We start from the raw sequence: 25,375 nt of genomic DNA on the forward strand, positions 1-25,375 counted from the left end.
AGCAATTGTAAAATAAAGAACTCAAACCGATGAATAGTGGCTCCGATCCAAAAGCCCACGGAGGGAGTCCAAGGCAGGTCGCCCCATTTACGACAGGACTGGAGAATGGGGGAAGAGCCCCCCCCCCCACCCGTGCCAGCATAAATGGGATAGAGCCGTGACATACATTGGAGCCCTGGAAATGGAAGCTAACAATCACAACGATGCTGAACAGCAAAAGTCTGAAATGGCGAAAATGAATTAAAAAAACACACCCCACAGGTATGCCTTCTTGTTCATTGGGCAGATGGGATAAATACAGGAGGGTCACATAACCAAAGTCACACAGTGACAGTTTCAAATTTGGAGCCGACAGTCAGCCGACTTGGCCATCTCAACCAAGCTTCCTCAGAATTGCGTGCTCTGCCAAGCAAGCTCACAAAACCCGAACTGCTGGCTTGAAGCTTGGAAACCCGGAACATGCAGCTCTCATTTTGCAGGGAAAAAAATGGTCCTTTCCGGGCAAGTTTGCCTTGGGCTATTGTCACAAATTCAGCATATCTGACAACTGGATGGTCCAAACAGACCCCCCCAAAAAACCCAGAGTACAAAAGGGAGACCTCTGGAAATGAAGAATAGGGTCCGTTTGTGTGGTAAAGCTTCTTCTGGGTTGTTTCGCTTCAGGATGCAGCTGGAAGGCCGAATATCTGAATGTTTTGCAAAATGCACTGCATGCAAATAGAAAAATAAAATGCTGGAAACCTAGGCCACACCTTTTCCTCTGAAATGAACATTTTTCTGCGTTCATGGGGGAAGCATTTCAATATCCAGAAAAAAGCATCACCATTGTGATTTCTGCCAGACATATAGTATGAGGCCTAAGATGAGATGCCAAGGAAAAGTTAAGGATTCCCTTTAAGTGGTTAAATTGCCTTTGTAACGTGGGTTGTAGAAGCAAACTTGAAAGTATCAAAGGGACTTTTCTGTGTTAAATTAGTCCATCCGTAGGAAGCCAGGTCTTCACCGTCGGACAAAATCCCCATGACGAGAAAACTGTTGGGATGGTTACAATGGAAGTTGAGGACAATAGAAAAATAAGCTATGAGTCTTATAAGCCAGAAACTGGTCTGGAAAGGAGCTCCCTGCAGAATGCAGACACTACCTGAGGAATCCATCCTGAGGGAAAGTCACTGCATTTTCGGTGAGTATGACATTGATGCTGGCCAGTCATACAAGTCCGGCAGGAAGGACTCATATTCGTTGGTCCATACGTTGGACCGGATGTATTTGTTCTTGTCCTTAGGCTCGGGGTAATGAAAAGCCATGTGGTTGGCATACAAATACTCCATAACCTGAAGGGGGGGGAAATATCAAATTATTGTTTTGCTCATACCTTGGGGATTAAAAAACAAGACCAAAAATAGACAAAGCACATAAGAACATAAGAAAGGCCCTGCTGGCTCAGACCAAGGTCCATCAAAGCCAGCACTCTGTTCACACAGTGGCCAACCAGGTGTCTCTAGGAAGCCCACAAACAAGACGACTGCAGCAGCATTTTCCTGCCTGTGTTCCACAGCACCTAATAGAATAGGCATGCTCCTCTGATCCTGGAGAGAATAGGTATGCATTATGATTAGCATCCATTTTTATTAATAGCCATGAATAGCCCGCTCCTCCATGAACATGTCCATTCCCCTCTTAAAGCCTTCCAAGTTGGCAGCCATCACCACATCCTGGGGCAGGGAGTTCCCCAATTTAACTATGCGTTGGTTGAAGAAATACTTCCTTTTATCTGTTTTCAATCTCTCACCTTCCAGCTTCAGCAGATGACCCCATGTTCTAGTATTATGAGAGAGGGAGAAAAGCTTCTCCCTGTCCACTCTCTCCATACCGTGCATAACTTTACAGACCTCTGTCATGTCTCCCCTTAACCACCTTCTTTCCAAGCTAAACAGCCCTAAGTGTTCTAACCACTCCTCATAGGGCAGTTTCTCTAGCCCCATGATCATTTTGGTTGCTCTTTTCTGCACCTTCTCAAGCCATGCATCTGTTTCTTCTAGAAGCTCCCGCAAAAACGGGCAGAGATTTCCTCCCAGGATCAGACCAACATGTATCTAGTTGAACGTTTGGTTTGCAACCACCAACGACCAAATGCCTTTGAGGGTCAGATTAGACGTGACGGAGGATGCTGTGCAGTGGCTAGAGTGCTGGACTAGGAGCAGGGAGACCTGGGTTCAAATCCCCACTCCCCGGGGGCCTTGGGCCAGTCATTCTCTCAACCTAACCCACCTCACAGGGTTGGCGTGAGGATTCAATGGATAAGGGGAGAAACCAGGTGTGCTATATGGAACTCCTTCACGCAAGGGTGGGATAAAAAAAGTAGTAAAATAAATAAATGATCCCCAGTGTCTTTTTAAGTTGATTTGCAGCCATGTAACTCCTCTTTGGTCTTATTAGCCAATAGCAGTAGCCTATGCTGCCTGAGAGCCAGCGTGGTGTAGTGGTTAAGAGAAGCGGACAGTAATCTGGAGAACTGGGTTTGATTCCCCACTCGTCCACATGAAGCCAGCTGGGTGACCTTGGGCCAGTCACAGTTCTCTCAGAACTGTCTCAGCCTCATCTACCTCACAAAGTGTCTGTTGTGGGGAGAGGAAGGGGATTGTAAGCCACTTTGAGACTCCTTAAAAAGGTAAAGGTAGTCCCCTGCGCAAGCAATAGGTCATTCCTGACCCATGGGGTGACGTCACATCCCGACGTTTCCTAGGCAGAGTTTGTTTACGGGGTGGTTTGCCCATGCCTTCCCCAGTCATCTTTCCTTTACCCCCAGCAAGTTGGTTACTCATTTTACCGACCTCTGAAGGATGGGAGGCGGAGTCAACCTTGATACTCCTTATGGTAGAGAAAAGTGGGGCATAAAAACCAACTCTTCTTCTTCCACCTGCCCTTTTTCTTGAAAGGACTATGACAGCGTGGAGAAAGTTGTCCCCCCCACCCCCGCTATTAAGAAGAATGCCGACAGGCTGAACGGTTTTTAGGACAGCTTCTCTCCCCTCCCCTCCAAAGCACAGACTTACCTTAACCGCAATGTTAATAGAAACTTCTCGGATGTTGCTGAGCCGCGGATACAGCCTTCCGTGGCCTAGCTCTTCTTCACTCAGCTGCGCAGTCAACGTCTTTAAATGTAGAGAAAACATTATTTTAAAAGCCAACACGCACACACAGGGACATGGCCTATACTTTCCACGACAGCCCCATGCAAAGCCTGTGCTCCTAAGCTATCTTCAGGGGTTGATTTGAAGAGGGGAAGCGGGGAGAGTCTGGTCAGCTACTGTCAAATAGGAGTTTGGTCAGCTACTGGTTACTCGAATAAGAGAAACAGCAGGACTCACGGTTCAAAAGATTATATTGTATTATCAAACGTTGGAAAGGGTGATATCTTTTTCTGGCATAGCAAAGCAAGAGCCAGTTGAGTTCCTGACCAAGAAGCTCCTATTGGGTGAAACTCCCTATTGTTCACTCCCAACTGCTATCACAATTAAAGTATGCAAAATTAGGATGGAAAAAAATTGTTAAACCTTCTTATATTTTTAGAAATATTAAGATGAAAAAGTTTAACCATGTGATACGTACTAATATCTCATATTTAATAATATTATATTTTATTAAACATTGTAATTTGTATTAGCTTTACAGATTTATTAAGTTGAAAAGTGTATTAAGCAGCTACACTGCTTCCCCCCTAAAACAACTGCTACTGAAAAGCCCCATTCACAAGTTTCAGCACACGGCCGTAGAATCCATGCAGAGTGTAGAATTGATTTTTCTTCACATGTTCATTGATTCTCTTGCAATATTCAGCGTGTCTAGAGTTGAACAAGTGATTGAAACGACACCTACATTCAGGTACTGGTCCCTAGTTTCATTTGTGAAGTGAACACACGTCGGCAGCCATTTTCCTAGCCATTTGTGCACAGGGTGGAGTCACAGAGAAACACAGAACTGGAAGGGACCTCAAGGGTCATCTACTCCAACCCCCTGCACAATGCAGGAAATTCCCAACTATCTTCCCCTACACTCCCCCAGTGACCCGTGCTCTATGACCAGAGGAACAACAACAGATTGGACCCCGCTGAAAATTTCTGCTGATGGAAGAATAAGAATTATTGGTTTTTATACCCTGCTTTTCTCTACCTTTAAGGAGTCTCCAAGTGTCTTACAATCGCCTTCCTTCCCCCTCCCCACAGCAGGCACCTTGTGAGGTAGGTGGGGCTAAGAAAGTTCAGAGAGAACGGTGACTGGCTCAAGGTCGCCCAGCAGGCTTCATGTGGAGGAGTGGGGAATCGAACCCGGTTCTCCAGATTAGAGTCCACCACTCCTAACCACTATACTATGCTGGCTCTCCATGAAGTGGCCAGTTCCAAATTAAAACAGCAAGTTGCCCGCTTGATCTCATAAAGGAAACATATATACCAGTTGGTTTGCAACACCTTCCCACTTGGGTATTTTCTACATAAGGGGTGGGCTTATGTGGTTTCCCCATTGCTGCTGCTGTGGACCTTCCACGTGGTATGTTTCCCCACATTTTCCCCACCCCAGTTCCCCAGCGTCTCCTCACTAAAAAACCCCGGTATGTTTCCCCTCTTTTTTAAATGAGCTTGAATATCATTACTTGAATATCAAATAACTTGAATATCATTACAACATTATAGTGCTCTGCCTATCAGGTTCTTTGAATTCCCAGCTGTCATTTAAAAGTCTCTAGCCTCTTTCATTGAAGAGATATAAGGGGAAAGGCATATCACTGCAATGAAAGGGGTTAGACTTTTTTTTTAACGAAAGCTAGGTATTCAGAGAACCTGACAGCCAGATTGTTATAAAACTACAACGCTATTAAATTGTCACTCTTTTAAAAAGCCCTCTGGTGGCAAGGAGGAAAAATGGCCGCCATGGAGGATGTGGCAAGGAAAATAGCACTGTTGTGGGTGAGACCAGGAAGATCTCGACTTTGCTGTCCACATGGGTGCCATCCTGGCTTTGCTGCGATCAGGCACAGATTTGGGAAAGATCGCAGGAAAAGAAAGGAAAAATCCACATGGTGAATGGCAGCACCACAACACTGTGTGGAGGGGGGGATTTTCATTTCCCAGCAGCATCCAAGCTGGGGCCAACAACTCGTGTGTGTAAACAACCTTAGAAAGGCCCCCACATATGAGGACACTGCAATATATGTATGGCCCTTTCGGCCTCCGAACATTCCCGCATCAGACCACTGACCTTTGCGGCTTCCAGGAAGACTTTATCACTAATGTGTCGAACGCCACTAAGCACAACCGCAAGAGCGACACCTAAAATACAGTTATGCTTTTAAACAGGTTATGGCAACAACCACAAAAAAAAAAAATCACCTTCACCAGCTTGACCCCAGGAAGTATCTATGGACACTCTCCTTCCCCCCCCCCCCCGAGGTATTTTGTTTACTAATTTAGATTCACAGACATGGGTTCTAGATCAAATCAAGCCTGAATTCTCCCTAGAAGCTAAAACGACTAAACTGAGGCTATTATACTTTGGTCACATCATAAGAAAACAAGACTCGCGGGAAAAGACAATAATGCTAGGAAAAGTGGAAGGCAGCAGGAAAAGAGGAAGGTCCAACATGAGATGGATGTACTCAGTCAAGGAAGCCACGGGCCTCAGTTTGCAAGACCTGAGAAAGGCTGTTGACGACAGGACGTTCTGGAGTTCATAAATTCATAGGGTTGCCATAAGTTCAAAGCAATTTGATGGCACTTAATACACACAATTTAGGTTTCATAACTGTCAATTCCCTTTACCTCAGAACAGGTACAGGGAATGTTTTGGAGGTCATTAAGTCATAGTGTTGCCATAAGTTCAAAGCAACTTGACGACACTTAATACGCACAATTTAGTTTCATAACTGTCTTATCCCTTTACCTCAGAACAGGTACCAGAAGTTCCGCATTTCCTCACAAAACTTCTCCACAGCGGGTTGTAACTAGCCCCGCTTTACAGTTCAAGGGAAACACTAGGAAAGAAGCAAGATGGCTGTTAGCTCTCACCTGGAAATATGTAAGCATTGTTTCCCTGGCCCGGTTTGAAGACTCGCCCGTCACTCAGCTTCACTGGCTCAAATGGGCTGCCGCTGGCAAACAAGCAACGCCCCTGTTAAAAGGGAAGAGGAGGAAAGGACACCTTCAGAAGTCAGTTCCGCAAGCATACACATTGCAAGCTTCACTGTCGCTCAGTGGTAGAGCATCTGCTTGGCACGCAGAAGGCCCCAGGTTCAATCCCCAGCATCTCCAGTTCAAAGGATCAATTAGTAGGAGATGTGAAAGACTTCCGCCTGAGACCCTGGAGAACTTAGTCAGGGTCTGGGGTTCTGAAGAGACAGGGTGGTGCAGTGATTACAGTGTTGGACTAAAATTTGGGAGATCCAAGTTTGAATCCCCACACAGCCAAGGAACCTGTTGGGTGACCTAAAGCCATTAAAAATGGACCTGCATAGTCTGTTGCAGTAAAAAACAAACAGGAAGTCTTACGTCTGTTTTTACAGCATAAACTTTCAGGAATCAGGTCCCACTTCGTCAGATGTGGGAAGTGTACAATAATCCTGCAGACACTTTTTATAACCGAAGTTACAAATGGATGTGGGGGAGCCTAAGCAGAGAGAAAGAGCCAAAGTAAACTATTCATGTGCGAGTCCTTGTTATAGTGGCTGGAACACATGATGAGGAAAGAGGTCGGAGGCCTCAGCTTCTCAGACAAAGCAAGACCCATGCAGAAAAGGGAAGGTTATCCAATCCAGATCTCGAATGGGGCAGCAGGGGAGGCATATGCCCCCCCCCAAAAAAAATCCACTAAACCACGCTTCCACCAGCTTAGCTTGTGAGAGACAGTGTGGTGTAGTGTTTAAGAGTGGTGGTTTGGAGCAGTGGACTCTAATCTGGAGAACCGGGCTTGATTCGCCACTCCTCTACATGAGCGGTGGACACTAATCTGCTGAACCGGGTTGGTTTCCCCATTCCTCCACATGAAGCCAGCTGGGAGACCCTGGGCTAGTCACAGTTCTATTAAGAGCTCTCTCAGCCCCATCTACCTCACAGGGTGTCCGTTGTGGGGAGGGGAAGGGAAGGTGATTGTAAGCTGGTTTGGTTTTGCATTAAGTGGTAGCAAAAGTTGGCATATAAAAATCAACTCTTCTTCTTCAGTGTGGATCTAGCCGTGGGAGAGTTTTTTAAAATTTTATACACACACACATATACTCGGGAGGTGGTGGGCTCTCCTTCCCTGGAGGTTTTTAAGCAGAGGCTTGATAGCCATCTGTCAGCAATGCTGATTCTGTGAACTTAGGCAGATCATGAGAGGGAGGGCAGGAAGGGATGAGTCAGCGCTCGGCTCTCGGGGCCCTTTCTTACATGTTCAGAATAGTTCCCCATCGCCACTTTGTGGTCAGGAAAGAATTTCCCCCAGGCCAGATTGGCCAGGGATGCTGGAGGGTCCCCCCTCCCAATTTTCTGGGCATAGAGTAGGGGTCACTGGGGTTTTAGGGGGAAGGTAGTTGCATTGTGCAGGGGGTTGGAGTAGATGACCCTGGTGGTCCCTTCCAACTCTATGATTCTATATACCTCAGTTAACGTGTATGCGTCCTCAGCGGTGCATTCCGCTTTCACAGTTGGGTTACTCAGTGCAAATATTATTGGCCTCTGATTGATGGAGCCCATCGCTTGGATCACATCATGGGAAAAGAGCCGTCCGGCACCTGCAACTCCTGGAATGGATTGGAAGAGGGAAAGAAAATACAGGGCCTTTTAAAATGAAAAAAAGGCAAAAACATTTTCTGGGGAGGAAAAAGCAGTGTGTAAAGAGGCAGGGATTCAAGTGCTTCCTGCTCCCTCAGAGCTCTTTCTGAGCAAAAGAAAGGCTTTTTAAAAACGAGGCTTGGATTTCTCTCCCGCCCCCCCCCCCCCGCCCCTTCTTTCAGATTGCTCCGTTTTTTGTTCCTAAAATACTTTTTTATGCGGCAGTTGGGTTTGGGGGGAAGGAAATCTTCTCTCTTGAGGTAAGCCAATTACAGAGCAGCATTTAAAGGGGTGGGACTTGATATGAATTTGGGAGTCTGCTTTTCTGTATTCATGGCTGGATTAGCGCAGTTTCGTCCCTGATCATTCCAGCCAATGCATACAGTTTCCCCCAACCCGGGTTACTTTGATCCTGACTGAAACAGGGAGTAAAGGAGGCTACAGGGACCATGTGTAAATGACCCAGATCAGACTCCACCGCTCCAAACCACCACTCTTAACCACTACACCCCGCTGGCTCCGCACTATCATCCCACCTGGATACAAGAGCAAACACAGTGTGACTTCTGCATTAAAGGACGGCTGTGCCCTTGTGTAAAACAGCCATTGGTCACCCAACACTTTTATAATCATTACGGCAAATAAATCCACACATTCTGTAGTTAATTCGTCAAGGCCTGGCACACACATGCATGCACATGATTCTCAGCATAATCCTAACCAGAGCCTGCACATGGTGTTAGAAGGGTGAAACTCTGCTTAGGATTCCACTGTCCGTTTCTCTACCCCGATGACCGGCAGCTAAGCATGTCGACCAACCTCATTGTGGTTTAGGTCGCATGAAGTCACACGAAACCACAGAGTGAATTTTTGCAACTGTGTAATAGTGCATTCACACGTGTAAGTTTGTGAGCCTGTCCACAAAGGATGCATCCAAGCGTTGTACACGCCGATGTAAATCAGTCCCCCATCATACCTGGCCAGGCATGTACTCCCACTGCCAACTCCATTGGGCAGTGCAAGCAGACATGGGCCAGGCATAACAAGAACATAAGAAAGGCCATGCTGGGTCAGACCAAGGTCCATCCAGTCCAGCAGTCTTCTCACACAGTGGCCAACCAGGTGTCTCTAGGAATCCCACAAACAAGACGACTGCAGCAGCATTATTCTGTGATTAATATAATAGGCATCCTCCTCTGATCCTGGAGAGAATAGGTATGCATCATGACTAGTATCCATTTTGACTAGTAGCCATGGATAGCCCCGTCCTCCATAAGAAGAGCCATTCTGGATCAGACCAAGGCCCATCAAGTCCAGCAGTCTGTTCACGCAATGGCCAACCAGGTGCCTCTAGGAAGCCCCCGAACAAGATGACTGAAGCAGCATTATCCTGCCTGTGTTCCAAAGCACCTAATATAACAGGCATGCTCCTCTGATCCTGGAGAGAATAGGTATGCATCATGACTAGTAGCCATTTTGACTAGTAGCCACGGATAGCCCTCTCCTCCACGAACACGTCCACTCTCCTCTTAAAGCCTTCCACGTTGGCAGCCATCACCACATCCTGGGTGCAAATGTTGATGATCTGGTGCTCAGGAAGTGTAAAGCCTCCCATGGGAAATCCACCTTACGACCAAAACTTCACAGGACCGCAGTCAGGACATCAAAACTTGGAGAACAGTGGAAATCATGAAAACACCCCAAACCTCACAGTACGCAGGTCATAGCCCGAAAAATCGCAAAAGCTGCAATCCCCTCCCAAAACTAGCAGAACCGAGATCATGACCTGAAAGCAAGAAAACCAACAAAAATCTCATAATCACCCAAAACCATGGGCCATCAGCAGCAGAGTTATAACCACCAGAAAAGCTCACCAATGATGGCAGAAGGCTGAAGCACATTCACTGCGTCTAAGAAGGTCTTGGGCACCTGGTCTGGAGCTGGATGACTGAAGGGTTCTTGGTTGGTATCCACCTTTTGTTCCCGGCCCTAAAAGTTTTAAAGCAAAGAACTTCCGACGATCAGAAACGGGACAACAGGGGAAGGGAGCTAGACCTCACCCTTCTGAACCCCAACCACAAAGCCTCACCTGAATCAATAAGCCAAATTTGTCAAACATCCAAATCTTCTTTTGAGCTTCTTCAGTGGAAAGTCCACTTTCTACCATAGCCATCACAATGAGATTTGCAATTCCAAGGGCAGCCTGAGAGACAGGACAGAAATTCGAACCGGTGTCATTTTTCAGAGTTGTTAATCGATGGAAGGAGTTATAGGTGATCAGAGGTGGTTTTGCCATTGCCTACCTCCATGCCACATCCCTGGTATTCCCTGGAGGTCTCTCATCCAAATACTTGCCAGGGCCGAGCTGAGTGGGGATTTGAACCTGGGTTTCCCAGATCTTAGTACGACACCTTAAGCACTAACTTGAATAGGAGGTTGCAAATGCCAGCCCCCTGAGAATACAGAACTTAGTTTATCTCTTTAGAACGATGCTGCTTTCCCCTTCTTTCCCTTTTTGCATGTGCGTGCCACAGATACATGTTTATGACCTCCATAGGTACAAAACAAACCATCAAAACATTTATCAGTGGTCAAAGAAGAGTTGGTTTTTACCGTATATACTCGCGTATAAGCCGAGTTTTTCAGCCCAAAAAAAGGGCTGAAAAAGCCGAACTCGGCTTATACGCGGGTCAATTCGGTAGAGGGGGGAGGAGGGAGGAGGGAGGAGGGAGGGGGGAACTTACCTCCATCACCGCCGCCGCCGGGCCCAGGCGCCTTCCTCTGGCTGGGAGAGGCCTGCCTGCGCAGGCAGGAGGCCCCCGCCGGCCACGTCGCCGCTGGCCGCGCGCCTGGCCGCCTCCCTCTGGCCGGGAGGGGCCTGCCTGCGCAGGCAGGAGGCCCCCGCCGGCCGCGGCGCCACCGGCCGCGCGCCTGGCCGCCTCTCTCTGGCCGGGAGGGGCCTTGCGAAGGCCCCCGCCCGCCGCGGCGCCGCTGGCCGCGCGCCTGGCCGCCTTCCTCTGGCCGGGAGGGGCCTGCCTGCGCAGGCAGGAGGGGCCTGCCTGCGCAGGCGGCCGCCATTTTAGAGCGCAGCATTGCCGGTAAAGGGAATTTCTTATTGACCCTCGGCTTATACGCGGGTCAATAAGAAATTCCCTTTTCTGGCCTCAAATTTGGGGGGTCGGCTTATACTCGGGTCGGCTTATACCCGAGTATATACGGTATATGCTAACTTTCTCTACCACTTAAGGGAGAATCAACCCGGCTTACAATCACCTTCCCTTCTCCTCCCCACAACAGACACCCTGTGAGGTAGGTGGGGCTGAGAGAGCTCTAATAGAGCGGTAACCTGCCCAAGGTCACCCAGCTGCCTTCGTGTGTAGGAGTGGGGAAACAAATCCCGTTCACCAGATTAGCATCCGCCGCTCATGTGGAGGAGTGGGGAATCAAACCCAGTTCTCCAGATCTGAGTCCACTGCTCCAAAACACCGCTCTTAACCACTACACTAAGCTGTCTAGGAGGGAAATGAATTATTATCCCAATTCTACAGGCAGCAGAGAGACAGTGCCCCCGTGTCGATGGCATGACTTACCTCTCCCGCACCGAGGAACAAGATCCGGTGGTCTGTGAGCGGCTTATCAATAACCTTCTGCGCTGCCAGCAAGCCAGCTAAGGCCACTGAAGCCGTCCCTATGGAAGGAAGGAAACATCTCTGAGAAGGGCTGAATGAAGCCAAACACAAAAACCAGTCTAACCAGAGAGACATGCATGAGACCAAAGAGACACGCGTGAGAAGACTAAAGGGCCCCGTTCACCTTGTATATCGTCGTTGAAGGTGCAGTATTTTTCCCTGTACTTCCTTAAAAAGCGGAAAGCGTTGTGGTTTCCAAAGTCTTCAAACTGAATGAGTGTGCTCTGGCCGTACCTAGAAAGAATGGAGAGGAATGCAAAGTAACTCATATAACTCCCATGTTGCCAAAGACCACCAGTTTCTCTTTATTTTAATACTTCACACGTGCTTTCTTGCACATCAACCTGCTGTGTTTAAACTGGATCAGTATGTAGTAGAGAGCAAAGAAAATGATTACAACAATGTTAAATTAGGGATGATAATATGATTAAACATAACCATAAGTTTGGAATTGTTAAACATTAAGACTAACATATTATGCACTTATAATTTAAAGGGAATAATTTATGTCGACTTCAGAAAATAATATAAATAAGGTAAATCTTCTTTTTTGTCAGACTTAAAAAGCAAAAGCATGTTTTTGTAAAGGCAATCCTTTACCGAAACCCCTAGAAGCGAGAACAGACCGTATGTACGTGTATGTAATGGTTATGTCTTTTTAAAAATTTCAATAAAATGTTTTAAAAGAACCTGCTGTGTTTAAAGTGCTGTCAAGTCGCAGCTGATATGGCGACCCCGTAGGGTTTTCAAGGCAAGAGATGTTCCGAGGTGGTTCGCCATCGCCTGCCTCTGCGTAGCCACCCTGGACTTCCTTGTTGGTCTCCCATCCAAGGACTAACCAAGGCTGACCCTGCTTGGCTTCTGAGATCTGATGCGTTTGGGCTAGCCTGGGTTATCCAGGTCAAGGTGTTTGAAGGAGAGGCCAGTGTGAAACATGGTCAGCCACAAGGAAAGCCCAATTTATTTATTATCATTACATAGTTTGTTAATTTGTACAAACCGCTTAGTGGGTTTTTTTCTGGCCTGCCTGAGGAGGTCAGGAAGGCTCCTGCACTCCTGGCATTCTGTGAATGATGAAAAATAGAATGGTTTGGGAGGGTTTTTCTATAAATGAAACGCTGCTACCTCAAAACAGATCGGTCCAGGAAAAGGCACTGCGTTTCTACTGATGTAATAACCACATTCTGCATCATTTAACCCGCCATGTTTAATTCTCATGCTCTGTTTAGACGACAGCTCTGTTTCAAAATTCTGTGACTCCTAAGTCCTATGACATCACTTATTAGATGTTACATCTTATTGTCTGAATGGACTGACACCATGTAATCTTCCTTGATTCTTAGTGAGGCAGGCAGACTATAAATAACGTAAATGCATAAATTCAGAATTTAAACCTGTCTATAATGGCTTCCATGAACTCGTCGATGAGGTCGTCGTAAAGCTGTGAGCGGTCTCGTTTCTGGTAGAGCCCCATATAAAATGGGTCTTGCAGAAGAGTCTAAATGGAGAAAGCACAAAAAGAAAAGAGACATTCAGTCGATATATAGTATACCAAGCTATAATCAACATTTATTGCTGTTTCCAGAGTACAAGGAAGTTTCCATCAGCTCTCAAGTAGCTTTTTATCTTAGCAGAAAACATTAATAAATTATTATTTTAAACCCTAAAAAAGGTCAGGGTGGTAGAAAAGGTTTTTAGAAACCAGGGATAAAAGGCTATTGTACAATTGTATCAGCTCTCCCAAGGCAGGGGCAGCCCCCCTTTAACATTCCTTCTTTGTATCATCATCAATCAAACCCATACAGTCAAGATTTTGGGGTGGCACAAAGTACAAACCACCAGCGGAACAAAGTTATCTGCATAGCAAACATCTCTGAGATGACTAAGGAGACAGTGTGGTATAGCAGTTAGAACCTCTGATTAGGATTTGGGTTCAAATCCCTGCTGTTGGAAGGATAAAATGGAGAAAAGGGGAATGATGTGCATTGCCCTGAGCTCCTTAGAGGAAGGGAAGTGTAGGAATGTGATTCAGTCCCTCCATTAGGTTCAAGAGGCAGTTCACAGAAAGCAGCCCTGCTGCCAAAAGCCACCCTCCAAAAAATCCCAGAAGCTCTTGGATTAGAATCATAGAGTTGGAAGGGACCTCAGGGGTCATCAAGTCCAACCCCCTGCACAATGCAGAAAATTCACAACTACCTCCCACACACACACCCCATGCCCAGAAGATGACTCACACAAAAAACCCTCCAGGATTCCTAGCCAATCTGGCCTGGAGAAAAATTGCTTCCTGAGCCCAAAGTGGAAATCGGCACTACCCTGGGCATGTAAAAAAGGGCTACGAGAGCAGAGCACTGCCTCATCCCTTCTTGCCCTCCCTATCATGATCTGCCTAATTTCACAGAATCACCATTTCTGTCAGATGGCCATTTAGCCTCTGCTTAAAAACCTCCAAACAAGGAGAGCCTGCCACCTACCAAGAAGCCTGTTCCACTGAGGAACTGCTCTATCAGGAAGTTCTTCCTAATGTTTAGCCAAAACCTCTTTTGATTTAATTTCAACCCATCGGTTCTGGTGTAACCTTTTAGGGCAACGGTTAGTAATGGATTATCCATGACCACGTGGAGGAAGTAATATGTGAACCCGTGAGTGCACATATATGCAGTCTCTGCAGCGATTCCCACTTCAGGACAGTCCTTTTTTAAACCACACAACCACAGAGATCGCAGTCATTTACTTATGTCGATAGTTATACCCAACTTTTTGCCCCCAAGACAAACCAAAGCCGTTTACGACATCATTTTCTTCTCCTACATTTTATTCTCACAACAACAATCCTGTAAGTTCCACTTTAGGGGCTTCTTGTTTAGATGCACACACTTAAGCCCAGGGATAATAAACTGGACAAAATCTGAGGAAATTATAAGCAAAAATATTGAGAAGATACTTTCTAAAATTCTGAAGATTTTACGCCAAACAGTCAGATGTTTCTAAACACTTGTTTCAATCCAAGTGGGAAAGGGATTGGGCTTATGAAATTCCTGAGGAAAAGTGAAAATGTATCTTTAGTTACAATTTAACTTTATCTCCCTTGGATTTAGATAAAATGTGATAAAAATGCTATATCAATGGCACCTGTCACCACTTAAATTCACAGGATATATGCTGGTTTTGTAAACTGCCAAATGCAGTTTACGTGCATATGTGGTGGACATACTGCAGAGCACAAATTTAATGGTCCTGTTATACATTATCTAAAAAACACTTGGATGTAGATTTCCCTTTTTCTGCCAAGGTTATGCTATTAAGCCATACAGCCATTTTTCCGAAGGATAAACGGAACTTAATTGCATATCTGTTAACAGCTGCTAGATTAGTATTTGCGCGATACTGGAAATCAGACTCAAGTCCTACAGTTGTAGAGCGGATCCTGAAACGTAAGGAAATCTTTCTCCTAACCAAATAGACAAATTTAAAGAGAGGATATGAAATTGAAAAGAATTTGTGAAGCATTTCTTGTAAGAGTATTTCTTGTAAGAGTATGACGTTTATGTATAGCCGATAGCGTAATAATAAACTTTTTCTTCCACAAAGGGAAAAAACCAACAACCCTGAGAGGTCGGTTAAGCAGAGAGCGTATGACTGGCCCAAGGTCATCCAGCAAGCTTCTGTGATGGAGTGGGGGCCCAAATCTGGGTCTCCCACCCAGATTCAAGTCCTACAGTTGACGAGTGGATTCTGAAACGTAAGGAAATCTTTCTCCTAACCGAATCGGCAAATTTAAAGAGAGGATATGAAATTGAAAAGAATTTGTTAAGCTTTTCTTAAGAATATGTTTATGTATAAACTACAGCATAATAATAAACTTTTTCTTCTGCAAAGGGAATAAACCAACAACCCGGTGAGGTAAGTTAAGCAGAGAGTACAACTGGCCCAAAGTACCCTCTAACAGCTACACCACACTGGATCTCACCCTGTGCCTGCTGGCTATGCACATTATTCTGGCTGACATGCTATTTCCTCCATCTGAACACACTGTGAGCCCAAGATCACTGATGTGAAGCATATTCAGTGGTCAGGCTCCAAGCGTCAACCAGCTAGAACAATCCGGAACAGGCAGTTGGAGTCCTGAACTGCCCGCACCTTTACGTTTACAAAGCAAATGATTCAGCAAATTCTCTGACCAAGCGCGAATCTTCGATCTCAGCCGAAAACAATGCTTCTTGGGACAGCAAGCATTAGTACTACTGGGAGTACATTAATGTTTTGGAATAAACAAACGCTTCAATGGCACTTTTGAACAAAGAACGTTTTAACTTACCTGATTGTCAGTTCCGACATCAATACACACAGGGAGGCACTTATCGGGTCGTATGCCAGCACAGGCTGTGTAGAGACAGAGTTTACCCACAGGGATCCCCATTCCGTACACACCAAGATCACCAAGGCCCAGGATCCTTTCTCCATCAGTGACTACAACAGCCTTAAAAGGTACAAACAAGCGGAAAAATTGGTTTTGTCAGTCCCTCATACAAAAGTTCCAAGTAGTACTGTACAAAACTCTATTATCTTTGCCTTTCCCTAAAACTGACTCACACTCTTGGGATTTAGAAGAAGAAGAGTTGGTTTTTATATGCTTAAGGGAGAATAAAACCGGCTTACAATCACCTTCCCTTCCCCTTCCCACAACAGACACCCTGTGAGGTGGGTGGGGCTGAGAGAGCTCTAAGAGAGCTGTGACTAGCCCAAGGTCACGCAGCTGGCTTCATGTGGAGGAGTGGGGAAACAAATCCAGTTCACCAAATTAGCCTCCGCCAGTTCTCCAGATCAGAGTCTACCGCTCCAAATCACTGCTCTTAACTACTACACCACTCCGGCTCTCTTTAGGGCCAAGCTAGATACCGTGCTGCTAAGTCCACCCAGGGACGTGGCACCATTTTAGAGTTTATTTTTTAACTTTTCAACACACCTAAGGAGCCTGTTCCTGCTTGGGACAACAGTGGGGGGGGGGAATGAGGGGCTGTTTCCCCCCCCCCCCCATTGTCAACCCTGTTTCTTGAAAACAGGTAGGGGGCGAGACAGGAGCACTTCATGTCCCCACCCCTACATCACAACTCCCCAGCAGGATGGTGTCCCCCATGGCATTTTGAAATGTTAAAAAACTCTAAAATGGCACTGCATCCCCGTAGCGGACTCAGGGAACACAGTATCGCCTAGATTGGAACTGAGACATCCTTGAGGTGTTGGTACATGTAGGTTTGCCCAACAGGGCAAATAGTGCCCTCTGGGGCCATTGCAGGTCAGAAAAAAAGCACGGGGTATAGACTTGCCCCTGCTGCCTGGGCATGCTGGTCCTGACCCAAATTGGGCCCCAACACCACTGGAAATTGAACTCCCAATGGGAAATACGTAGCATACATGTGGTAGAAAGTCTTCCCAGCAAACCCCAACGTGACAGGAGGATTGTGCAACACAGAGTTAGGCCCTCAGAAACCCAGAAGTGGAACACAAGTTGGCCAGGACATGGGACAAGGTGACTCTCACAAGCTATTAATGGTTGTTTGATGGTACCAATCCCAGACGAGAAGGATGCACCCTTATATTTTCAGTCATCTATTATTTGTTCCTGGAGAATCCAGGCTGGCATTAATGGTAAAACACAGTAAGGAAGCAGTACCTTCACATCATTTTCTGGCCAGTTCTTTATGATGGATCTAACATGGCCCCTGTCGGTTATGGCAATGAACAATCCCCTGTTAAAGAAAAAAAAAAGCACACTGGTTGGTTATTTTATACCGTATCCTTTTTATGTTTGAATAACAGAAAATGGCACGAATCTCAAGAAATAATTTTCAAAAATGGCATACGATTTTTTTTTAGACAACGGACAATGCACGTGAGATGCAACTGGAATGTCCAGAGAAACACCTCTGAAGTCAACCACATTATTAAAAGCTTTAGATAGCCAGAATGTGCAAAATCCATCTAAACTAGTTAACAGCTAGTAACGCCACCTTCACTCTATCAAGTGAAATAAAGCTGAGCAAAACTCCATAATCCAACTGTGTCTTCTCTCCAAACGGCGGAAGGCAGTTGATGAGGCCTTCTTCATTTTATCTTCACAAAGCTCTGCGAGGCACATGCGGACAAATGAGGATGCCTTATACCAAGTCAGAACATAGGTATATTTGGCCCAACGTTGTCTACAAAGACTGAAGACCCTTTTAACTGGAGAAGCAGGGGATTGAACCAGGGATCTTCTGCATGTAAAGCACATGTTCTGCCACTGAGCCATGGCCTAACTAGGCAGGGTCAGGCCAAAAGAGAATAGCTGATCCATGGTGAGCTCATCAACTTCTCGGTCAAGTGGAAATTTGAACTCTGGTCTCCTAGTCCTAACCTTACACATTAATCACTGTATAACACTGTCTCTCATTGCGTGTCCCTACTCTTTTGGACCTTATATGGGTTCAACGATCTGTGGGGGTGCTGTATTCTGTTTAATTGTCATTGGGGGCCCTGGCTGCTTTCCAGGCCCATCACGGCTTCTATGTGTTATTAATTAAGTGCTATTTGTTTATATTTTACTGATATTTTTACGAGATATTGTATTGCATTGTATGTTTTATTGTATTTTATAGTTTTATTGTATTCAATGATATGTTGTTAGCCACCCTGAACCCAGCTTCAGCCAAGGATTGAAGGCGGGGCAAAAGTTTAAATAAATAAATAAATGTACTTTCTAGATCTAGACTATACTTCAGCAAATGGAAGAGACTGGGGAAGCTAGAGAGAGAATCCTCTGTCCTACCATTGAACACATGAAGCTGCCTTCTACTAAACCAGACCCTTGATCCATCAAAGTCAGTGTTGTCTATTCAGACCGGCAGCGGCTCTCAAGGGTCTCAGGCAGAGGTCTACTTGCCTAGTCCCTTTAACTGGAGATGTCGGGGATTGAACCTGGGATCTTCTGCATGCAAAGCAGAGGTTCTACCACTGAGCCACGGCCCCTCCCCTAATTATCCTCTTTCCCACTATTTCTCTGAGAGTATAAATTCAGAATTTTACAACAATTCAGGGCAGAAGTTCCTAATTTATAATCAGACAACCCCCCAAAGCACTGTTAATCAACTCCATACTTGAGAACAACACAAAAGGTTAGAAATATTAAATTCTGTAGAAGTTCAATTTATCATTAAAAAAAAAATCTACATTGTGTTGAATTTTGGGAGTGGATCCTCTTATTCCAACTGGCTGAGCTGGCAGGATGGCACAGAATGCTCATAAACGTTCTAACTGCTCAGGAACAAAAACTATCAGAAGGAGGAAGAAAAGTTGCCAGTGTGGCTAGTTGTAAAACCAGTCAGAAGGGCATACCAAGAGCTAGAAAGAGATACCAAGAAACAGGGAACCAAAGGATTAGAAAGTTCAGACAGAAGGCAGATAAGGGAAGGGTGTAGACTAGGCAACAGAATGAGAAAGAGAAACTGAAGAGTAGATGGAGAAGGAAGTTTGAGAGAAAAGAGTAGAGAATGAGAACAAGAAAAAGGAATAATAAGAGAAGAGGAAGCGGAGGTTGAATCCCACTCTAATTTAGTCTAATAGTTGCATTTGTTTAGATGCTCTCTTCAACCTATACGTTGTTTTACAGAGAAAGAAACATAAGGAAAAAATTGTTCTTACTTCGGTCTCCTAAAAATATGTCCGTAATGGGTACAAGCTAGGCCCACAGTCGGAGTATAAACGATTGGCATTAACCGCTCGATATCGTCTTGCAACACCCTGTAGAATAACTTCTCGTTCCTTTCCTGGATCCCCATTATGTAGATGTATCTGTAAATTAAGTGGGGACGGGGGAAAGGAGGGAGAAGAGAGGTGAGATTGGGATACTGCCCACTGCTGAATATCTCCCCCGTCAAACCCAAACCACTGAAAAACACCCTCAAGAATTCCAAGTATTATGCATATGACTAGACCAAAGCATACATATATGTGCCACAATAACAATGCCTGTTTGGAAAAATCAAACCTGTCCTAAATATTTTTTACTAGAGAAGGAATTAGTTGCTTCTATAGGCTCCTCTGAAATAGCAAGAAAGATCAAACCCCAAAAAACAAAAGCATGTGGCTAAGGGACAATACTCATAGATTTAATTAAGTACCAACATTATAACTACCTATATATACTGACTGAAATACATCTAAAGTAACAATACACAATAATTCTACTGGCAGAGAATCAAGAGTACATATACAATCCTTGAGCTTGCTCTTCCATATGTTGTGGATATCTCTTCAATGATGCAACACCAGAAGAACAGTTAATAAATTTATTTCAGTCAGTATAAAAGTATTTCAGTCAGTACATATACACATGAACACATGAAGCTGCCTTATACTGAATGTATAATCCAATCTTATGGATTGAGAGCTGGCTGAAAAATAGGAAGCAGAGAGTAGGAATCAATGGTCAGTTCTCACAATGGCGGGATGTGAGCAGTGGGGTGCCTCAGGGATCTGTGTTGGGACAGGTGCTTTTCAACCTGTTCATCAATGACCTGGAGTCGGGGTTAAAGAGTGAAGTAGCCAAGTTTGCAGATGACACCAAATTATTTAGGGTGGTTAAAACAAAATCGGACTGTGAAGAGCTCCAGAAGGATCTCTGCATACTGGAAGAATTGGCATTAAAATGGCAAATGAGATTCAATGTAAGTGTAAAATGATGCATATTGGGACAAAAAATCCCAGCTTCACATATACACTGATGGGATCTATGCTGGCAGCGACAAACCAAGAAAGGGATCTTGGGGTGGTAGTGGATAGCTCAATGAAGATGTCAACCCAGTGTGCGGCTGCTGTAAAAAAGGCAAATTCCATGCTGGCTATAATTGGACGAGGAATAAAGAATAAAACTGCTGATATCATACTGCCCTTGTACAAATCTATGGTGAGACCACACTTGGAATACTGTGTACAGTTCTGGTCACCACACCTAAAAAAGGATATTACAGAGCTTGAGAAGGTGCAGAAAAGAGCAACCAAAATGATTAGGGGACTAGAGCAACTGTCCTATGGGGAGCGGTTAAGACGCTTAGGGCTGTTTAGCTTGGAAAGAAGGCGGCTGAGGGGAGACATGATAGAGGTCTATAAAATTATGCATGGTTTGGAGAGAGTGGACAGGGAGACGTTTTTCTCCCTCTCCCATAATACTAGAACGCGGGGTCATCTGCTGAAGCTGGAGGGTGAGAGATTCAAAACAGATAAAAGGAAGCATTTTTTCACACAACGCATAGTTAAATTGTGGAACTCCCTGCCCCAGGATGTGCTGATGGCTGCCAGCTTGGAGGGCTTTAAGAGGGGAGTGGACATATTCATGGAGGAGAGGGGTATTCATGGCTGTTAGTTAGAATGGATACTAGTCATGCTGCATACCTATTCTCTCTAGTATCAGAGGAGCATGCCTATTATTTTGGGTGCGGTGGAACACAGGCAGGATGATGCTGCTGCAGTCGTCTTGTTAGTGGCTTCCTAGAGGCACCTGGTTGGCCACTGTGTGAACAGACTGCTGGACTTGATGGGCCTTGGTCTGATCCAGCAGGGCCTTTCTTATGTTCTTATGAATCAGACCTTTAGTCCATCAAAGTCAATATTGTCTACTCAGACCGGCAGCGTCTCTCCAGGGTTTCAGGCAGGGGTCTTTCACATCACCTACCTGCCTAGTCCCTTTTAACTGGAGATGCTGGGGATTGAACCAGGGACCTTCTGCATGCCAACCAAATGCTCTACCACTGAGCCACGGCCCCTCCCCTCCCCTATAGGTAGTTATAACGTTTGTACATAATTAAATCTATGAGTACTGTCCCTTAGCCACATGCTTTTGTTTTTTTGGGTTTGACTGCTGTATTGGTGTGGCGTAGCTGCTACTGTTTCTTGAATAGCAAGAAAGATGACATCCAAACCAATGTAGGTCTTGCATTCAGCGTTAGAGAACCTGCCAATTATAAACCGCTATTTATTGCATTTAAGTGAAAACGACTTTTGGTCCGCAGCTACGGCTCTGTGCTCACTGCCTTGGCTATAGCCCTATGAACTCGCTTGGGTTTGTTTCCAATAAAACATGAACTTGATGGGGCTGCAGTGATCTGTTTCTAACCATAAACTAAGGAGATTGTGGTTAGTCACTGTTTAATGGTAAGAGGCAGCGCTCCCTTCCCATTCTGTGCGAAACTCTGCTTTATGAGCAAGTTATCCATCGGTCTGTTAGAACCTTGATCCAAATCAACTTCATTTATTAACAAGGCAGTTGTTAACCATAGTGTATGGGAAATAACACAGCCAGTGTGTTCTGAATGGCAGAGGTTCCATTTGCAAGGACCAGGGCAACTAAAAACTTGTCTAGACATCAGGAAGAATTTTCTAACAGTTAGAGCAGTTCCTCAGTGGAACAGGCTTCCTCGGGAGGTGGTGAGCTCTCCTTCCCTGGAGGTTTTTAAGCAGAGGCTAGATGGCCATCTGTCAGCAATGCTGATTCTATGACCTTAGGCAGATCATGAGAGGGAGGGCACCTTGACCATCTTCTGGGCATGGAGTATGGGTCACTGGAGATGTGTGGGGGAGGTAGTTCGGAATTTCCTGCATTGTGCAGGGGGTTGGACTAGAGGACCCTGGTGGTCCCAACTCTGATTCTACATCAAGAATATCTGGCAAACAGGAAGAATGTGCAGCTTCCACATATCGGACTTCAAGAAAGTTCAGAGAGCAAGCCAAGTAAATATTCTTCCGGGAGGTGTTTCAACGGCACTGCCAGTCTGCAAAGCGAAGTGTCCTCTTACCAACCACTTTTTAAAGTTGGTTAAACCAACTGCTTTCACTTAGCTAATCCAGCACAAACAGACTTTTTGCAGTGGGCATGAGACAACTTGAATGACGTCGTTTCCACACGGGGACAAGCTTGTGCAGTTTCCCCATTGCTGCTGTGGTTGCTGAGAGCCAGCGTGGTGTAGTGGTTAAGAGCAGTGGGCTCTAATCTGGAGAACTGGGTTTGATTCCCCACTCCTCCACACGAAGCCTGCTGAGCGACCTTGGGCTAGTCATGGTTCTCTCAGAACTCTCTCAGCCCCACCCACTTCACAGGTTGCCTGTTGTGCTTGTGGGGGGGGGGGAAGGAAGGCAATTATAAGCCGCTTTGAGATTCTTTAAGGTAGAGAAAAGCGGGGTATAAAAACCAAGAGCCAGCATGGTGTAGTGGTTAAGAGTGATGGGACTCTAATCTGGAGAACCGGGTTTGATTCCCCGCTCCTCCACATGAGCCGTAGACTCACGGTGAACCAGGTTGGTTTCCCCACTCCTCCACATGAAGCCAGCTGGGTGACCTTGGGCTAGTCACAGCTCTCTTAGAGCTCTCTCAGCCCCACCGACCTCACAGGGTGTCTGTTGTGGGGAGGGGGGAGGGAAGGTGATTGTAAGCCGGTGTGAGTCTTCCTTAAGTGGTAGAGAAAGTCAGCATATAAAGAACAACTCTTCTTCTTCGGATACAGTGCAGTGAAACTGGGGCTCCCTGCAGTACCCCCAGTCTCCTAGCAGTGGCCGCCCCCCCTTCCCATGGGCTTTTTCAACTTAAAAATATCAGTAACCGAATATCATTATATTGTTATAATGTTATACCAGTCTGTATATCAGGTTCACACTGAATTCCCTACTTCCATTTAATAGTAAGTATCTGGTTTCTTTTGTTATGGAGATATGCCTTTCCCCTTATATTTCCATAACGAAAGGGGCTAGAGACTGACTTTTTTTTAATTGAAAGCTGGGAATTTAGAGAAACTGATACACAGATTTTTATAATGTTATAGCGATATATTGATGTTCCGCTGCCAAACACACACACAAACCCCAATCCTGCTGACAGGGGAGGATACTACTTCTTTAGAGACATGGCAGGGAAAATGGCTGCCAGGTGGGTGAAGAAATCTGAACTTTCCTGCCCACATGGCAGCCATTCAGGCTTTACTGCAATCTTCCCCAAAATTCTGCAGCAAAGCAGGTTGGAGAACTATCAGAGAAAAGCCAGGGACACCTAGATGCTGTGATGAAGTAAGAGAAAAAACTGCTTCCCAACAGCATTGAAGCTGGAGCAACTGACCCGTGTGGAAATGGCCCCGGTCAACAAATGCCCAAACCACAGCAGAAGTATATTTCATCACAATCTTCATTAGTGAACTACAACCATTAAAGGGAATGCTAGCACACTCTTACTTTTCCAAAGGGTCGGTCATTTTGGCCAGGTTTCTATGGAAGCGCATGGCTTGGATGTCTTGAGTCTCTATTTTTGGAGGCAGAAGTCCTTGCAGCCCAAGCATTTGGCGTTCTTTTAACGTAAAAGCCATACCCTGGAAACAGAAAGAAAAAAAGTTAGGCAAGCTAAGCCAGAAAATGGATACAGAAGGGCCGTAGCTCAGTGGTAGAACATCTGCTTGGCATGCAGAAGGCCCCAGGTTCAATCCCCAGCATCTCCAGTTAAAGGGACTAGGCAAGTAGGTGATGTGAAAGACCCCTGCCTGAGACCCTTGAGAGCCGCTGCCAGTCTGGGTAGACAATACTGACTTTGATGGACCAACGGTCGGATTCAGCCATCTTGTGGAAAGGTGGCATAAAAATGTAATCGATTCCCACACCTTTTATGTTTAACAGAATCTCCTCAACTCTGTTCTGCAAGGAATCAGGGGAGGGAGAGGATCATGCTTCACCATCTGCCTTCATGAAATGTTCCACATTCCTGAACCGATACGGGGATCCGTTACATGGATCTGAGATCTTATCTCTGTTCAGTTTCTGCAGAAGATGCAGATGGGCTCAGGCATCCCTTTTCAGAAGATCCATGCCCAGTTTGGGATTTATCCAAATGATCGACCAATATGTGCTTAAGAAATAATAAACATCTAACTTTTTTTATTGAAAAGGGATGGGCGGGGCCTCGTTTCTTCTACCGGTGCCCGTTTGCTGTTCCTCCCCAGCTTCCTCCCTCCCTTGACCTTCACTCAGTCTCCTTAATCCTCTTATGACTCAGCTTCAATAAAACACGTGCAGGCTTGTACCATCAACTCGGCAGTGACCTTGGGGTTCTCTTTGTGGAAGATAATTGCTTATTTCTCCTGACTACAGAACCCTAAAAAGAAAAAAAGTCTACCATGCCCTACACCAAAGATCCTGGTTCAGCAATTAATGCTATGGTAGATTAGCCCTGACCTGGATAGCCCGATCTAGCCTGATCTCGTCAGATCTTGGAAGCTAAGCAGGGTCGGCCTTGGTTAGTATTTGGATGGGAGACCACCAAGGAACACGTGGAGCGGAGGCAGGCAATGGCAAACCACCTCTGAATGTCTCTTGCCTGAAAAACCCCACACATGAACACATGGAGCTGCCTTATACTGAATATCCCTTGGTCCATCAAGGTCAGTATTTTCTACTCAGTCTGGCAACGGCTCTCCAGGGTCTCAGGCAGAAGTCTTTCACATCACCTACTTGCCTAGTCCCTTTAACTGGAGATGCTGGGGATTGAACCTGGGGACCTTCTGCATGCCAAGCAGATGCTCTACCACTGAGCCACAGTCCCTCCCCGCCAAACACTGCTGTGAACTGACGGCACTTTCCACCACAAAGGTGGAAAGTTTAAACGAGAGCCAGAGCCCAAAGTCACACAGGGAAGCCTTTTGGCTCTCCACTGTCACATTGGAATCATGCGCAGTGGAAGAGAAAGCGAGCACAAACATCCGCACAACTAACCTTATTTGTCCTGGGGTTCAGCATCAATAGCTTGCCTTTTTCTTTGGTGTGCGCGCTGCGGCGTGCCAGCACACAAGGAGCGGCGGCTATTCTTAATCGGGAAAACAT

At 45.7% G+C, this 25,375-nt stretch overlaps 1 protein-coding gene across 1 annotated transcript; it reads right to left on the reverse strand.

The window, feature by feature from the left end:
- Positions 1–1,147: 1,147 nt before the first annotated feature.
- Positions 1,148–25,375, reverse strand: ME2 (malic enzyme 2). The gene is made up of 15 exons (XM_056848252.1): positions 25,268–25,375; positions 23,741–23,874; positions 19,169–19,318; positions 17,163–17,238; positions 15,807–15,968; positions 12,883–12,986; positions 11,613–11,722; positions 11,390–11,487; positions 9,889–10,002; positions 9,674–9,788; positions 7,626–7,768; positions 6,060–6,162; positions 5,254–5,324; positions 3,054–3,152; positions 1,148–1,331 (listed from the first exon to the last, which is right to left on the reverse strand). The coding sequence occupies exons 1-15, from the start codon at positions 25,373–25,375 to the stop codon at positions 1,167–1,169; spliced, it is 1,752 nt and encodes a 583-aa protein (XP_056704230.1). The 3' UTR covers positions 1,148–1,166.

Source organism: Euleptes europaea, chromosome 4 (assembly GCF_029931775.1).
Source record: "Euleptes europaea isolate rEulEur1 chromosome 4, rEulEur1.hap1, whole genome shotgun sequence".
Taxonomy (NCBI): Eukaryota; Metazoa; Chordata; class Lepidosauria; order Squamata; family Sphaerodactylidae; genus Euleptes; species Euleptes europaea.

Excerpts from the sequence above, each read along its gene's own strand:
- ME2 (XM_056848252.1), bottom strand. The coding sequence starts at position 25,375 with ATGTTTTCCCGATTAAGAATAGCCGCCGCTCCTTGTGTGCTGGCACGC. Across the intron at positions 17,239-19,168 it reads CATATTTTTAGGAGACCGAA|GGGATTGTTCATTGCCATAA; the intron begins GTAAGAACAATT and ends TTTCTTTAACAG. Across the intron at positions 15,969-17,162 it reads GGCCAGAAAATGATGTGAAG|GCTGTTGTAGTCACTGATGG; the intron begins GTACTGCTTCCT and ends GTACCTTTTAAG.